Source organism: Apium graveolens, chromosome 4 (genome assembly GCF_009905375.1).
Source record: "Apium graveolens cultivar Ventura chromosome 4, ASM990537v1, whole genome shotgun sequence".
Taxonomy (NCBI): Eukaryota; Viridiplantae; Streptophyta; class Magnoliopsida; order Apiales; family Apiaceae; genus Apium; species Apium graveolens.
Window position 1 is genome coordinate 9497095 of NC_133650.1, and position 15854 is coordinate 9512948.

At 35.2% G+C, this 15854-nt stretch overlaps 2 protein-coding genes and 1 pseudogene across 4 annotated transcripts; 2 read left to right on the forward strand and 1 right to left on the reverse strand.

Annotated features, from left to right (window-relative positions):
- The first annotated feature begins 1065 nt into the window (after positions 1-1065).
- Positions 1066-2442, forward strand: LOC141718299 (AAA-ATPase At3g28580-like; annotated as a pseudogene).
- Positions 2443-3455: 1013 nt separating this feature from the next.
- Positions 3456-4986, forward strand: LOC141718300 (AAA-ATPase At3g28510-like). Its single transcript, XM_074520683.1, has 2 exons — positions 3456-4826; positions 4858-4986. The coding sequence occupies exons 1-2, from the start codon at positions 3456-3458 to the stop codon at positions 4984-4986; spliced, it is 1500 nt and encodes a 499-aa protein (XP_074376784.1).
- Positions 4987-5371: 385 nt separating this feature from the next.
- Positions 5372-14865, reverse strand: LOC141717693 (DDT domain-containing protein DDR4-like). 3 transcript variants are annotated; one of them, XM_074519870.1, is made up of 12 exons: positions 14025-14865; positions 13542-13652; positions 11760-11846; positions 11625-11662; positions 11399-11480; positions 9248-9354; positions 8921-9077; positions 8479-8571; positions 7375-7495; positions 7176-7218; positions 6859-7038; positions 5372-6754 (listed from the first exon to the last, which is right to left on the reverse strand). In XM_074519870.1, exons 1-12 carry the CDS (start codon positions 14433-14435, stop codon positions 5659-5661), a joined length of 2526 nt encoding a protein of 841 aa, XP_074375971.1. In that variant the 5' UTR covers positions 14436-14865; the 3' UTR covers positions 5372-5658. The 3 variants fall into 3 exon arrangements, with proteins under 3 accessions (XP_074375971.1, XP_074375968.1, XP_074375969.1); XM_074519867.1 differs by having other exon boundaries at positions 6859-7041; positions 14025-14864; XM_074519868.1 differs by having other exon boundaries at positions 5372-6751; positions 6859-7041; positions 14025-14862.
- Between the last annotated feature and the right edge of the window lie 989 nt (positions 14866-15854).

Here is a 15854-nt window from a genome sequence, read left to right on the forward strand (position 1 = left end):
TTTTAATTGAATTTTTAGTATCTACTATGAACACAATTTTACATTTGTCGGTGGTTGTCCATGTTAGCACGTTAAATTTGTATATATGAATGGGTTCAGTGAGGATTATAAGCATAAATGAATCAGTTGTTTCTAAGATTTGCTCAACAGAAAAGCAATTATCCCAAACAATCTGAACACATTAGATTCAGTTAGATAGGCTCATTCACATGTATTCAGACCCAAACAAATGGGGCATAAGAGGAATATGACCATATATATAATGTATTATAACGTGCGATTAAAGTTCTATGGAGTCCACCTTTTAATTGGAGTCTTCGGAGTCCATATATGTTTAGCAAGTAAAATATAGCTTAAAATATTGCAAAACATTTTATTTTTCGACAAACATCACTATTCTATTAAAAATCTTGTAGATTGCATACATTTTAGAAGCAGAACATTGCAAAAATATATTATTCTACAAAATATGTTTAGTTTGCAGAACATAAATGTTTATGTTGCAGAACATATTGCAGAACATACATATTGTACTGTAAATATATGAAATTTGCATGATTTTGTTGAAGTTATGCTATTTGTGTAACATGTTTTGCAAAATAACACGTTTTACAATATATTTTATTTGCAGAACGTAGATGGACTCCGAGGACTCCAACAAAAAGGTGGACTCCATAGAACTCAGCCCCGTGTGACATATATATAACTATAATATATATAAATATATTCGTGTTTTTCGTGTTTGGAGTTCAGATCGGGTTTAGATCGAATTTCAAATTTTAGATCTGATTTCGGATTGATATACCTAAAATCCAAATTTAAATCTAAAAAAATTCAGATTTAAAAATTAAATTTATATCCAAATCCAAAAAATCAGGTTGTAAATTTAAAATTTCGGATTTCGGATTTCGAATGAAGTATATATAAAAGACTCTAATGCTCTATTTAGAGCTCGAAACTCTCAAACCCTACTTTTCGGACATAACACACGAACTTTTACCGACACATTGTCATTGTCTCCCCTTAAGGAATTTAAAGAAACAATTGTTGGAAGACCGAAGAACAATGAACGAGCTATGAACTACGCTTGGTTCATCAATAGCAAGTTTCATGTTTGTCTGGGCAATTATCAGGCCATACCTTCGTACTGGGCTCCTCCCTTACTTGGATTCATACAGAGACAGAATCCTTGGTATTTTCAACCCTTACGTTCAGATCTCCATCCATGATGAGGGCAAAGCATATAACCGTGTAAAGGCCTATCTCAGCGCCAACTTATCCAAGAATGCCAAGCGACTCAAAGCGGATCTTGGCAAAAATAGCAAGAAGCTAGTGCTAAGCATGGATGATCATGAAAAAGTGAGTGATAAATTTCGTGGCGTGCAAGTTTTCTGGGTTTTAAGTACTAGGGCTGTGCCGTCCAGTTCAAACCCAAATTGTTTTCCCGAGCCAGAAAAAAGATATTACACCCTTAAGTTTCATAGGAAGCACAGAGAGATGATAACTCAGACTTACTTAGAGCATGTATTGAAGAATGGCAAAGAAATTCAAAGGCAGAATAGGCATAGAAGGCTCTACACTAACAAAAGCAAAACCAATCAGTATCATGGCCTTAAGGTTAGCTGGAACCATATTGTGTATAAGCATCCGGCTACATTTGAAACTTTGGCCATGGATACAGACAAGAAGCAGGAGATTATTGAAGATCTGTTAATATTTAGCAAGAGCAAGGATTATTATGCCAGAATCGGAAAAGCATGTAAACGAGGTTACCTGCTTTATGGTCCTCCGGGGACTGGAAAATCAACCATGATTGCTGCAATGGCGAATTTGCTAAATTACGATATTTATGATCTTGAGCTGACTGCTGTCGGTTCTAACACAGAGTTAAGAATGCTGTTGACTGAGACAACCAGTAAGTCAATAATTGTAATTGAGGACATTGACTGCTCACTTGATCTTAGTGGTCAGAGGATGAAGAAAGACGAGAAACATTCAAACACTGACTTACTGATGAACGTAGCTCGTAAAGAATCCCAGGATGCTTGCAAAGTTACTTTATCAGGACTACTAAATTTTATTGATGGGCTGTGGTCCGCCTGTGGAGGCCAGCGGATTATTGTGCAAACAACTAATTATGTGGAGAAACTTGATCCAGCTCTTATCAGAACAGGACGAATGGACAAACATATCGAGATGTCTTACTGCAGCTTTGAAGGGTTTAAGGTGCTTGCTAAAAATTACCTGGAGGTGGAAGCACATCCTACGTTTGATTTGATCCAGCAGTTGATAACGGAGGTCAACATCACACCTGCTGATGTTGCAGAGAAACTCATGCCCAAGACGGCAGCTAAAGATGCAGATGTTTGTCTGTCGAATCTGATTCGAGCTCTTGATGAAGTCAAAGACCAGCAGAAAAAGAAGGAACTTGCAAAGAACTAAGACTTCTCAAATATCAAAAATTCTAAACCAGTCATAGTCATTTGGCATCCCATACAAATCAAGGATTTCATAATCCAAGATGTCTTTATTTCTTTTAGTATTCATTTTTCATCAGGCAAGTAGCAGGTTATCATTATAGAACACAGTACAAAAACCGCATAACTCTTCTGATTACCCCATGCTACTTACAGACAACCTAAAACATAACAGAAATCATTAATAAGCTGCATGAAGGTAATTGAACTAGTTTGCTACAGAAAAAGTCTCAATTTGCAACTTGGTCGTATATCCTGGATCGAATGAACACAAACCTTATAAATTAGTAATCAGCTTCCCATGCCAATGACAAGCCTTCTATCTAACTTGGCAGCAAGGGAAACCTCAAAAGAAATATGTATTTTCACCCTTTATCATTGAGTTAGAACCATCATCAACCCGCGGAGTAAGCTCAATTACATTAAAAAGAAAAATGAAAGCACTCTGATTCTCTGAACAAACATCAGCCTTGTCCTGACCTTGGCTATCAGCTTTGTTAAGAAGTTAAACCTGGTGTTCTTCTGCCACCTATGAATTATGCTATTTAAAATTAAGAAAAACAGAAATTTACTATGTTAACTTAAAATGCCAGTCATACTCATACATATTATTCTGTAAACATCTTAAATGATTTTGAAAAGCAGGAAATAGTACCTAATTGTATTTTTGCATTATGTGAACATGTAATTAAATAATTCTTTACTAGAAGAGTAAATTAATTTGATTCCAAGTAGGCCTAAAATAAACAAATCAAGATGTGATAATAAAAGTACTAGAAAATTCTAAATATACAACAATATTTTAAGAGAGGCATCTAATTCTACAAGGTACACACAAGGATTACCTCCTAATTTTAAGTGAATTTTTTTTTGTTCTTTACTATATACAAGAAAGAGCAAAGAAACCAAACTCTTCATTGCCTACACCATAGCAGAAGAAATCAAGTTATTTCGAGCCTCTGTAACAAATTAACGTCAATGGCAACCCCGGGAAAAATGACGAGGCTGTGGAATACATTTGGCTCACCGATCAAAAATGTCCTACAAGCTTGGACGATCATCTGCGAATACGCTCCTGTTGAGCTCATCAGCTACTTGAAGTCATGCATACACAGGCTCATCGACCATTTCAATCCTTACATTCAACTCTCCATCCATGAATTCAGTGGAAGTCATCTCGGACGCAACGAAGCATATCGCTTCATAAAGGCCTATCTCAGTGTCATCTCATCCAAGAATGTCAAGAAACTCAGAGCCGAGGTGGGATTAAATAGCAAAAGTCTAGTAATAAGTATGGATGAGCATGAAAGAGTGAGTGATACGTTTAATGGTGTACATGTGTGGTGGGTTTCGAATAAGGTTGAGTCGTCGCTGTCATACTCACAGTACTCCGGGACAGAAAAAAGATATTACACCCTTGAGTTTCATAAGAAGCACCGAGAGATGGTCACCGAGTCTTACTTGGAACATGTATTCAGCACGGGGGAAGATATTAACCGGAAAAATAGGGAGAGAAGGCTATACACTAACAACAGCAGCACCAAAAATTATTCTGGCCATGGGAAGTCATGGAGTAGTATTGTGTTTAAGCATCCGGCTACTTTCGAAACTTTGGCCATGGAGCCGGACAAGAAGCAGGAGATTGTTGAAGATTTGTTAACATTCAGCAAAAGTAAGGATTATTATGCCAGAATTGGGAAAGCATGCAAACGAGGTTACCTGCTTTATGGTCCTCCGGGGACAGGAAAATCAACCATGATTGCTGCAATGGCGAATCTGCTGAACTACGATATTTATGATCTTGAGCTGACTGCTGTCAAGGATAACACAGAGTTGAAAATGCTTTTGATCCATACGATGAGTAAATCGATTATTGTAATTGAGGATATTGACTGTGCGCTTGACATTACTCATCAAAGGAACAAGAATGAGAACAAACCATTAGACAGTGACAAGGGGAAGAAGAAAGCTGATAAAGAACCCAATGTGGAGTGTGACAGCAAAGTTACTCTATCAGGATTGCTGAATTTCATTGATGGGCTGTGGTCTGCATCTGGAGGCGAGCGAATTATAATCTTTACGACCAACTACGTGGATAAACTCGATTCAGCTCTTACCAGAACAGGTAGGATGGATCGTCATGTTGAGATGTCTTATTGCAGTTTTGAGGGGTTTAAGGTTCTTGCAAAGAGTTACCTGGAGGTGGATGCACATCCAAAATTTGATTTGATTCAACAGTTGATGACTGAGGTCAACATCACACCTGCTGATGTTGCAGAGAACCTCATGCCCAAGACTGCGACTGAAGATGCAGACGTATGTCTTTTGCATCTGATTCGAGTTCTTGAAGCCAAGAGTCAAGGACATAAAAAGGAAGAAGGAACTAGCAAAGGCGGAAGCTGTGTCAAGGATGAAGGAACTAGTGAAAGTGTTGCTGGATCAACACAAGGAACCAATGAATGTGGGTGAAATACAGGCATATATAAGCAAAGAGGCTGCACAACTCTGAAAACAATCATATACATTCTTCCTGTGCATTGATGATAATGTTGGAAAAACCATTATATGTGAGAAGCTCAGAAATATCTCAAGTTTGCAATTCCAAATATTGACATTCACCTATTGACTAAAAGATATCTAAGAACAGCATATGATTAACATTAAAGATATCTATCTGGTAAATTGCAAATGCATAATAAAAGATCTGTACTATTTCAAAACATAAATAAATTTTGTATGCTTACAATAATTTAGCAAACTATATTATTACGACTACTAATATTATTACTATCATTAAAAAAACGTGTTTTTGCAAGCTTGATTTTTTTGATTATTTAGAAACCCGAATCAGACCATCCCAACTAGTCAGTGATCAGACGATACAACACATGAACTAGCAAGTAAAGATTATGATATTCTTTTTAATCTCTTTTTCATCAGGTAAATAACAGGTTATAGGACATGGTACACTTTATATTTGAACCAGAACACAATCTACATTCACTCTTTCATAAAATTCATTACTATGCTGCATAAAGGCAGTTGCACTAATTTGCTAGAAAAATAACTCTCTAATTGCAACTTGCACTAACTTCCTCGGTCGATCAAACACAAAGCTTGTGAATCATAACCAGCTTCCTGAAGATAAGCCTACAAATTTAACTTGGAAGCAAGGGAAACCTCAGAAGTTATCTGTATCTTCACCTTTCATCATAGAGTTGGGACTATCATCAAATCCAGAACCAGGGGCAAGCTCATTTAGGTCAAGAAAACCCCTTCTCTGAACTTCAGGCTTGTTCTGACCGGGGCTATCAGCTTTGATAGGAAACTGAACCTGCTCTTCCCCAGCTGTTGCCTCTTGGTATCCATATACTGCCTCCGATTGGTTTCCATACACCGTCTCCGATTGGTTTCCATACACTGCCTCCGATTGGTTTCCATATGCTCCCTCTGGTTGCTTTCCATACCCTCCTGCGGACTGGTTTCCATGCACCGCATCTGGTTCGTTTTCATACACTCCCTCCGAAAGATTTCCATACACTACCTCCTGTTGGTTTCCATAAATTGCCTCTGGTTGGTCTTCAAGCATTGCCTCAGGTTGCTCCTCATCTGATGCATCAGGTTGCTCCTCATCTGATGCATCAGGCTGCTCCTCGTCTGATGCCCCGGGCTGCTCCTCCTCTGATTCCCCGGACTGCTCCTCCTCTGATGCCTCATCCCTGTACTGGATATCACTGGCCTCAGATTCCTCACTCTCGCTATTTATTGAAAATTCCTCCTTGTCACTTGCATCTGTGTGCTCATCGGATGCATTTGATTTCTCAGGTTTCAATGATTCTGTTTCTGAATCTGACACTTCTAGTTTTCTGTAATTTATACGATTTCTGGTGGCTCTCTTACTGCGTCTTGGACCCGAATTGAACTCATTAACTGACCTTAACTTGGATCCTCTCCTAGTGCGACCTGGTAATTTCTTAGACATTCGTCGCTTACCACTATCATCGCTCATACGCTCGTCGCTATCATCACTCATACTCAGAGAGTAATCTTCCTCATCTTCCTCTTCTTCCACATTTTCACCTTCCCAGTGATACTCCTCATCTCCTTCGGACCCACTGGACATCTTCCTCGTTCCTTTCCGCTTCTTGAGATATTCATCATCATATACTGCTTCCCCGACTATTTCCTCATCACTATCAAATTCTGCATCATTATCGGACAGTTCTTCAACGAACTCCTTGGCCGGATACCGGCCAGGCCTCTGTCTTCTTTGACTGCTTTATGTCATGAATTTATCAAGCAGTTCAAGAGATGAACAAAAAATAAATACAAATTATACGTAATATAATATAATATAATATATGACCAGAAGTGAGAGTACCCGCGACCCAATGTTTCATAGGTAAGATCTTCATTAATTTCATCGTGATCATTTGATTCTGGAGATGGCATGCTAAACGAACGTTCAGAAAACTGGGAAGGACCGCCCAATTCACCATTCATAGAAATGTCGGATCTCGTACCTTCTCTTCTAACAGTAGTTTCTGGTGGAGATTGCTTTCTTCTGAAACAAGAATTATAAATCATATATACAGGTCGGATAATTAAGGATTACTTTGTCTAAGAAGTAATGGAATTATATCTTTGAAGATTTATAATACTCCAAATTATGAACTTTTCAAGGTGATGAATTCATACTTGGTAACACTGATAGCTTCATTGATTGATTTGTCATAGTCATCTGCAAAAAAAAAGATATGAATGCGGTATATGAGACAACCATTAAATTAGCTATTCATAAGTCATATACAAATCAGTTTGGTAACTTCTCCTATCAAGTGAAACCCGTAGGAAACATTAAAAAAATTAAATGAGAAAAAATATATAGACCTCTTACCAAAAGTATAGGAGACATGCTTTCTACCACGAAGAGAGCGTCCAGGAGGACCATCCACACTAATCATGTTATCAAGAAGAAGTGTTTGCCTCTGTTGTCTTTTCAATAGCTTCTCTTTTGTCTGTCCAATGAACAATCAAATAATACATACATAGTAATACAAATCTTTTCAGCTCTTCGATAAACTGAAAAATAGTAGTAATAATAATATTCAAAGAAATTAAAACAGGTAGTCATGAGCGAAGAAATATTGAAGGGAAGTCAAAGGATACAGACAGTTGCGGAAACAGATGGGTTTGGGAGGGCTCCAACCTAACCTCGGATAATAATAAATTACATGTAATATTTTCAAACTATAGCAAACAAACCAGTTAGGCAAGAAGGTAAACTATTTAGTATGTGTTCGAACATCACCTCCAATTTCTTTAGCAAGGATTATAACAAATATATTAAAGGGAGTCCAACCCAATTAAAATATTCAATAGACCTAAGAGTTCTAATCACTGCAACATATAAGAGGAATCAAGAGTACTAACAACTACACCATATAACCATTTATTCCATATTTTTTATTTTAATTTGAAATACTAAGAGATATTTAACCCATGTTGATAGACACAAAAGTGCTAACTACATCTTGCACCCATTAAATTTTTATATAGCAAGAGGAATCAAGAGTACAAAAAACTACACCATATAACCATTAAATCCATATTTTTTATTTTAATTTGAAATACTAAGAGATATTTAACCCATGTTGATAGACACAAAAGTGCTAACTACATCTTGCACCCATTAAATTTTTATATAGTTTTGTTGGTATCTTACTGGATCATATTTCCACAAGTTCCGTAGCTTTTGTCACTATATCTGTACTGCACTATTTGCTGTTCTAGTAAAGATGATTTTTTCCCAAGTCAAGTTGAACATATTTCAGGTACTACTGATGTGAAACACTTGTAAATAGAAAGAAGAAGAAAAATCAACGTATTTTTTAAGTTTTATGAAATCCCCGGTTCCACCTTTAAGTTTTATGTATCAACTAAAAACACACCATGAAAACAGCAATGTAAAACCAGTGCTTCCTTAATAAGTAGAATTTACCTTAAGGACCTTCTCAACCTCTGGAAGCACGTCCAATTTTAACTTCTTTCCTAGTGAAGCCTCTGTTCTATTTTTGCTTGAGAAAAGCTTCTCCTGCAACCAAAAGACAGATCCCTTACCAGACAAGAAGGTAAATTAAAACGAGACAAAAAAATACATGGATTCCAGAAAGCAATTTCCACATTAGCTGTTCCAATTATCTAGGAATATCATAAACCTGATGACATGAACTCATTGGTTGGCAGATTAGCACTATTAAAAGTTTTAACCTATGAGCCGTCCTGAGTCAGGAGCATAGATATTTCATAGTATAATGAGAAGATAACCGATAACTTTTTTGGGAGGAAACCGGGAACAAGCTTATACATGTACACAGATAGGCATACATAATATTTAAATATATATAAACATCCACAAAAGACATTAGAAATTTAGAACTTACAGAAACATCTTGAAATTCATCCAAATTAGTTGCAGCTGTTTCCCACTGGTAACATGAAACGGGAATGGGTTGAATACTTCTCCCCTTTCCTTTCTTCACCTCCACTTTTCTTATTTCTCTGTACAACCTCTGACCAATGACAGGATCATCTTCATACCTACAACAATAATATAAAGATACTAAATAATCATCGCAGAATAGAAACCATCACATTCACTATAATGTAATTTCCCCTGTTATATATGATGTATTCTGTGACGATTCAGTGAATAACACCAATCCAGAATCAGGAAATACATGATAAATAAAATAAATGATAGAGATTACCAAAAGGAGATTCCTTGTGAATCACCCCCAATGCGTTCTTTACGGAACGTTGAAACATGAATGCCTTGCTTTATTGAGTTATCTATATAATTCCGAATATCTTCTTGCTGTGAATAAAAAAATAATTAATTTTTTTAGGCACTGAAGTGTAGTTAAAGAATAAAATAAATATCAGCGAACAAGCAAACATAATATATTTCTATCAGTGTAATTCATGCATGCTATGTTTTTTATACTTAATGTTCTTTTCTTTTATGGTGCTCTTATATCTGCATTTTCTATGTTAAGTATTCCTAGTTCAATGGAAAAAATATAGGATTCCTCGATATGGGTCTAAAATTGTGCACAGATGGCCTGATGCAGTGTCTGGGGACTCGGCATGTAATTTTACACATAAGTTTCATATAATTTGATTTCACATATATAAAAAACAATGTCTACTATGAATATATTTTATACGCTTAATTATTTATGTCAAATTCATATCCTGATATCAAAGGGATAACATAGATAACTGATTCTTTCAGGCTTTTTAAACTAGATTTCTACACTGCAAGATGTAGTGTCCGGTTCCAATAAGAAGGATCCGACACAGATCCTGCGGCCACTCTCATGTCATGTGACTACCGACACAAGGACAAAATTGAAGATTTCAGGTAAAAAAAGCTATATTTAGTTATTGTTCTTGTGTTTGTCCAAGTTAAGCTCTACACCGAAAACCAGAGGTAAGGTCTGTGTACATTTGACTTTCCTCTAAACCTTCTAACCCTGGTGTATAAGGGAAACACATAGGGCTTAAAACGAATCCGATTAATTCGGATTCCAATCAGATCCAACTCAAAGAGAAACAAACAAAAATCATATTAAAAAAATGAGTAAATTTAAAGCCCATCATTTTATTTGAACGACTATCAAGTGGAACCTAACCACCTTATTCAATAGTTCGAATAATTTAAGAGTCTAAATACATACTTTCTTATAAGTGTTCGACTCAAATTCTTTAGTTATTTATACTATTATGCACGAAATTTATTGCAAAAAATATTATTTATATTGAAATAATATTCTTTAACTAAGCAAATTTCAATTTAAATTAAAAAGTATTGGAGTATTCTTAAATTATTCTAAAAAAGGCTAAACAAATTGATAAGACAAAAAAAAAAGAGAAACTCGTAATTCACATCAATTAATCCAATTTGGAAGTATCGAGTTAAAACTTGTGAATGAAAAAAGAGGAAGGAATCAAACTCCCCATATCTGTCCATAATATAGTTTAATTTTTTCCAACCAAACAGAGCAGATTTTTTCCAAGTCATATTAATTATGTTAAGAGAATGAAATCTACTCAACTCAAAGGGATTCACAAAAAATTCTACAAGAATAAGGAAATAAGATCATGAACCCCTACTACCTAATCCAAAATTTGGACTCAAAGGTCAAAAGGCTTAATTATCTTTAGTTGTAAAATATTAACTAGGAGAAAAATTATCCATCATTTGGGAGTATAATGATAATCAAATATGAAAGTGTGTCCTCAATGTATAGGGATTACAAATCTACTTAAAAACTCATACCGTAACTTAAAGAATAGGCAAGCACAACCTAATTTCCTTTACCGCAACTCTATTAATACTCTTCTGACTCTTTTTCAAATTCGATAAATGTTGGTATACTATGGGAAATATACTAACAATATATTTATATCATTTGGGAGTATAATGATAATCAATTATGAAAGTGTGTCCTCAATGTCTTGGGATTACAAATCTACTTAAAAACTCAAACCGTAACTTAAAGAATAGGCAAGCACTACCTAATTTCCTTTACCGCAACTCTATAAATATTACCATGGCAAATATACTAACAATATATTAACCTCACACTCACAAACTATACAATGATATATTTTATCAATAAGTATACAGATGACTTCTTTGGTTCTTCGTTCTTCACTATTTTTCATACATCAGCTGTTTCACTGTTCATGTCATATCACTTGGCAACAACCGTGTGAATGGACACTCAAAGTGAACAAACTAAGTGCTATATTCAAAAAATGTTAATAAATGGTATTCTGAGTAATGTAGAAGCCAAATTCATCAGACTACAAAGTACACAATGAAGCAGATTTGAGAATTATAAATCTTGTACCTCAACACGAATATCGCATAATGCTTTCAAAATCACCACACGCGTACCAGGAGGAAGTATATTGTATGCTTCAATCTCAGTTCTGTCAAATGAACATGATAAACCCATAACACCCAAAAAAATTCAAGAAAATTTGCAATTTTAATTATTTATATTGACTAATTTGTTGATAAACAAGCTGGTCATGAAAATGCACACCTTAAAAAATAATATGTGATAAACTTACCCTTGTGACGCAATAATTGGTAGCTCCCCATCTGCAACCTGCAGCCAAGTACCGAACCATATAAACCATCAGTTTAAACTGCATTAACAGATAGTTAAACTTCCATAACTATTAAATTGAACAGTCATGTATTACCCAGTGCCACCAGTCTCTCAATTTTCTGCATAGAACAGTAATCCAAGTAGTTTGCCCAAGTGCCATACGAGTAATAGGAGGAATTCCCTATTATTGTCCCAGTATATAAAATGTGAAAACCAAAAAGATACAACACATATTTTTACATAAAAGCAACATATATGTAAGCCACGTGTCAAATATTAATTTAAACAGCTCCATAATAGAAATAGTATTATGATCTGATCAACATATGTACAACTCTTGTATATTTGTATGTTACCAAAAGAAAGATTTAGCATAATACACAATTTCCATATCAAAAGACATGACCTTATTAGGGTTGTTACGGTTAAAAGAGGATAGTATGGTTACATGATCAAAAGGGAGTAAGTCTTTCAAGCCAAAAGAATGATTTTGAATCCGATAGCGTGATCTAAAAAATAGACGTACAGCTATGCTTAACTTTGTTTGAACAAGTAAATCAAGTTATTGCTTCATAGTTCATTACGCAATACATTTATGTAAACTTTGTGAATTTTCTCTACAGCAGGCATAAGAGAGCATACAATACCACCAACGTAAACAGTAGACCAGAAAAAATCATACAGGGGCATGCATAGGCATTAACCAATCTCTTAAAAGGAAACAAGTGTAGCAACATTCAGTTCTTCATCGGTTCATCCAAATTTAGAAGTATAGAAAAGGTAACGCAAACTTATAGGTGTTTATGTGTGATCAATAAATCTGTTCAGGTAACCTTCCATCCAAAAATCCATCTAAAGCCGTTATTTTATCTTTTTAACAAGTAATAATTAATCTGGTTCATTCCAATATTTTGTTACCGACATTTACTAGGACTAAAGCAGTAAGGCAACAAATATATATTTGTTGTGTGTGCCTGATAATTTCATCAAAATAATTGGAAAATATGTACTTATACATGGATACGAAAAGCTGAAAAGCCTTTCAAGGATACTAAAGATATAATGTAGCTCAAACTTTTATGTGTTCAAAGAAAGTCTAGGATTAGAACATGACCCCAGGAGTTAAAGACGCTTTTTTTTGCTAGATAAAAGAAACGCTATTTAACGAACTTATATATGACACAAATTAAATTTTAGCCATACATGTAGTGGAAATATTTTTGTACGTGCGCCTGACCTAGTGACCTCTTAAAGCCAAAATACGAGTATGCGACAAACTGTTGATTTTTTAAACAGTCTTTCCTGCATCTCCTCAGAGCACTCTGATGCGAACATGTTGCTGACTAGGTTGGCATGATTAGCACTACGTTGGGCTTGATATAAAATGAGCTATGTTTGGCAAAGTTATTTTCTCGTTCAGTACAAATCAGACTACTTTTAATCTAAAGCATACGTCATGTAAACTTCTCACGTCAACCACCAATGCTGTCTGGAGCTGGAAAAGTACATTTAAGCAAAGTTTCCTTAATGTTCTCTGCTTCCAGCAAACAATATAGAAATGTCATCTTTTGTTTTGTGCATGGATAAACTATGGAGTACTTCCATTTTTCCTTTGCCCTAATCTCTCATGCCTGATTATCTCTCTCTATATATATATTTTATTAGATACAAATTCATACAAGAACTCGAGCTAGATTAAAAAGAGGAGAAGAAAGTGAAAGCTGTGCAAATATTATACTATTTATCCATCAGATAGAACACAATTAGAAAGGTTGATAAAGCACCCACTAAATTATTGTTTTATATGATTAAAAGTAGTCAAGAACTCATATAGAACTAAAACTGCAACACAAATTCATTAAAATAAAACACTTACCCTTAACAAAGGAATGTGAATATCAGCCAAAGTACTATTTGGTGTTAACAAAGCCGTTTCCAACTCCTCGGCCGAAAACTCAACTTTGATATTCAAAAGGCCCCTAAAAACCTACCAACATAACAAACACATTACACGCCCACACAAAATATTACAAAAACCAAGAACCATCAACATCTCTTAAAACAATTGCAACTTTATCGTAAATTCCATTAGTCTCCTACATAACAAATTATGGTAACTCAATAACCGAGAACCATCACCATTTCGGAAAAATATTGCAACTTTACACTAAATTTCCTTAGTCTCCTACATAACAATTTAGGATAAGTCCATAACCAAGAAACATCAAGATTACGAAAAAGATTGAACTTTAAACTAAATTCCATTAGTCTCCTACATAATAAATTAGGATAAGTCAATAACCAAGAAACATCAAGATTTCGTAAAAAGATTGCAACTTTACACTTAATTTCGACTCACATTCAAGAAATTAAGAATTGAAGCAAATTCCCACATGGACCGAATACTCCAGCGAGGCAACTGAGCTGCTTCAGGCTCCATTACCAATTGGGTCACAATTTTACTACATTTCGAGTCCTGTGGCGGAGACGGTGGCGGTGACGGTGACTCCACATGCCGTGGTGGTGGCCGGAACTTCCTCTTTTGTTTTCTTTGAGCAGCAACAATTATAGCCTCCGCTGCAGCGGCGGCGTGAAGTCTTGCGGCGGAGCGTACAGTGCAAGCTCTGGATGGTCTTTCTCTTTTAACTATGTTGTTATTAATACTTTTGTTGTTGTCGGAAGGGATCGGAATTTGTTGGTCGGACATGGTGGGGGTGGGATCGGAAAGTGGTTTGGGATCCTGTGTGGGAGAGTTAGACGGAGAGATCATGTGGTTGCATTAGTTCTTGATTTATTATGAGTTTGAAGCAGTGAGTTAGAGAGGAAGAGAGTAAAGGTTCTTGTTCGGTGTTTATTTGTTTGGATGTGAGGAGAGAGAGAGAGAGAGAGAGAGAGAGAGAGAGAGAGAGAGAGAGAGAGAGAGAGAGTAGAAATTGGGGGTGAAAAAAAAGGCAATTGAGGGTAGAATATGAGAGAGAGAGATTGTGGTGAAAAAAAAAAGACAAATTGAGGGTAGAATTTGTGAGAGAGAGGTGAAAAAAAGACTAGGGAGCGTAGAATCTAACTGGGGTATTCTAATTTGAAGGGGGTGTAAAGGTAAAAGAAAGTTGGTGTTAGTAGTAATTGCTACATTCAGGGGTGTTGAGGTGAGTGTGTGTGTGTGTGTTTTTTATGAAGGGCAGATGATTACAAAAATGGGAAACCTAAGATTTAGGGCAGGAACTAATTACTATGTGAGGATTAGATTTGAGGGGCATTTGTAAAGAAGTCATCAAGAAAGCAGCAGCTGCTCAGAGATGCGTGTCTGGGGTATACGTCACTGAATGAATGGCAGGTGCTCCGGAGTCCGGACATGCCAGTGTTATTGATCATTTATTCAAAAATACTTTTTAGGGGATCTTTATATTTACATGCAAAATTTAGGAATAAATGATTGTAATAATTGGACCAGAATTCATAAATGTATCAGACTTTTGCACTACATTGTTTTTTTTGGAAAAAATAAGAATTAATTTAATAATAGAAACGCTTAAAACCATCTAAAAATACATTACAATTATATAAACGCTTAAAATTATCGGCTCTACACTATTATTACATAGTCTATTTACCATCATAGAAAATTTTAATTGTGAATCTCGTAAGGCATAGAATATACATGTTTAAAATTTTCAAATCAAACAAATTAACATATTTGTATATACATATCGCGAATTCTTGTAATATTATTAGAAAAATGTAAAGGATACAAATGATATGTTAAAAAAATTTGACATAGTCTCTAAAAATTTTCCTATTCAATTTAATTGACGACTACTCATTTTTTATTTTGGAAAAAATTTTAGTTACTTCGGAATATTTTAGGGTCTTTTTAGTATTATACCCATTTTTTCCGGTTAAGACAAAAATATATTTGTAACTAGCTTACTTAATTAGTCAAATTACTGTATAATTATTTATATTATTACTTTATTTAAAAATAATATGGGCTCCAAGTTCGTCGCCGATGTGCAAGTGAATGGAATATTAGTGACTAAATGATTTACTGTGTTTAAAGACTCAGATTCGATGTTCGAACTATGAACGCTTTGTTGTTTTTGTTTTAATTTGGATTCCATGCAATATTGTTGCTTCATTTTTCATTTGTCTAACCATGTATCAGACACCATTCATTCTAATTCATAATTAA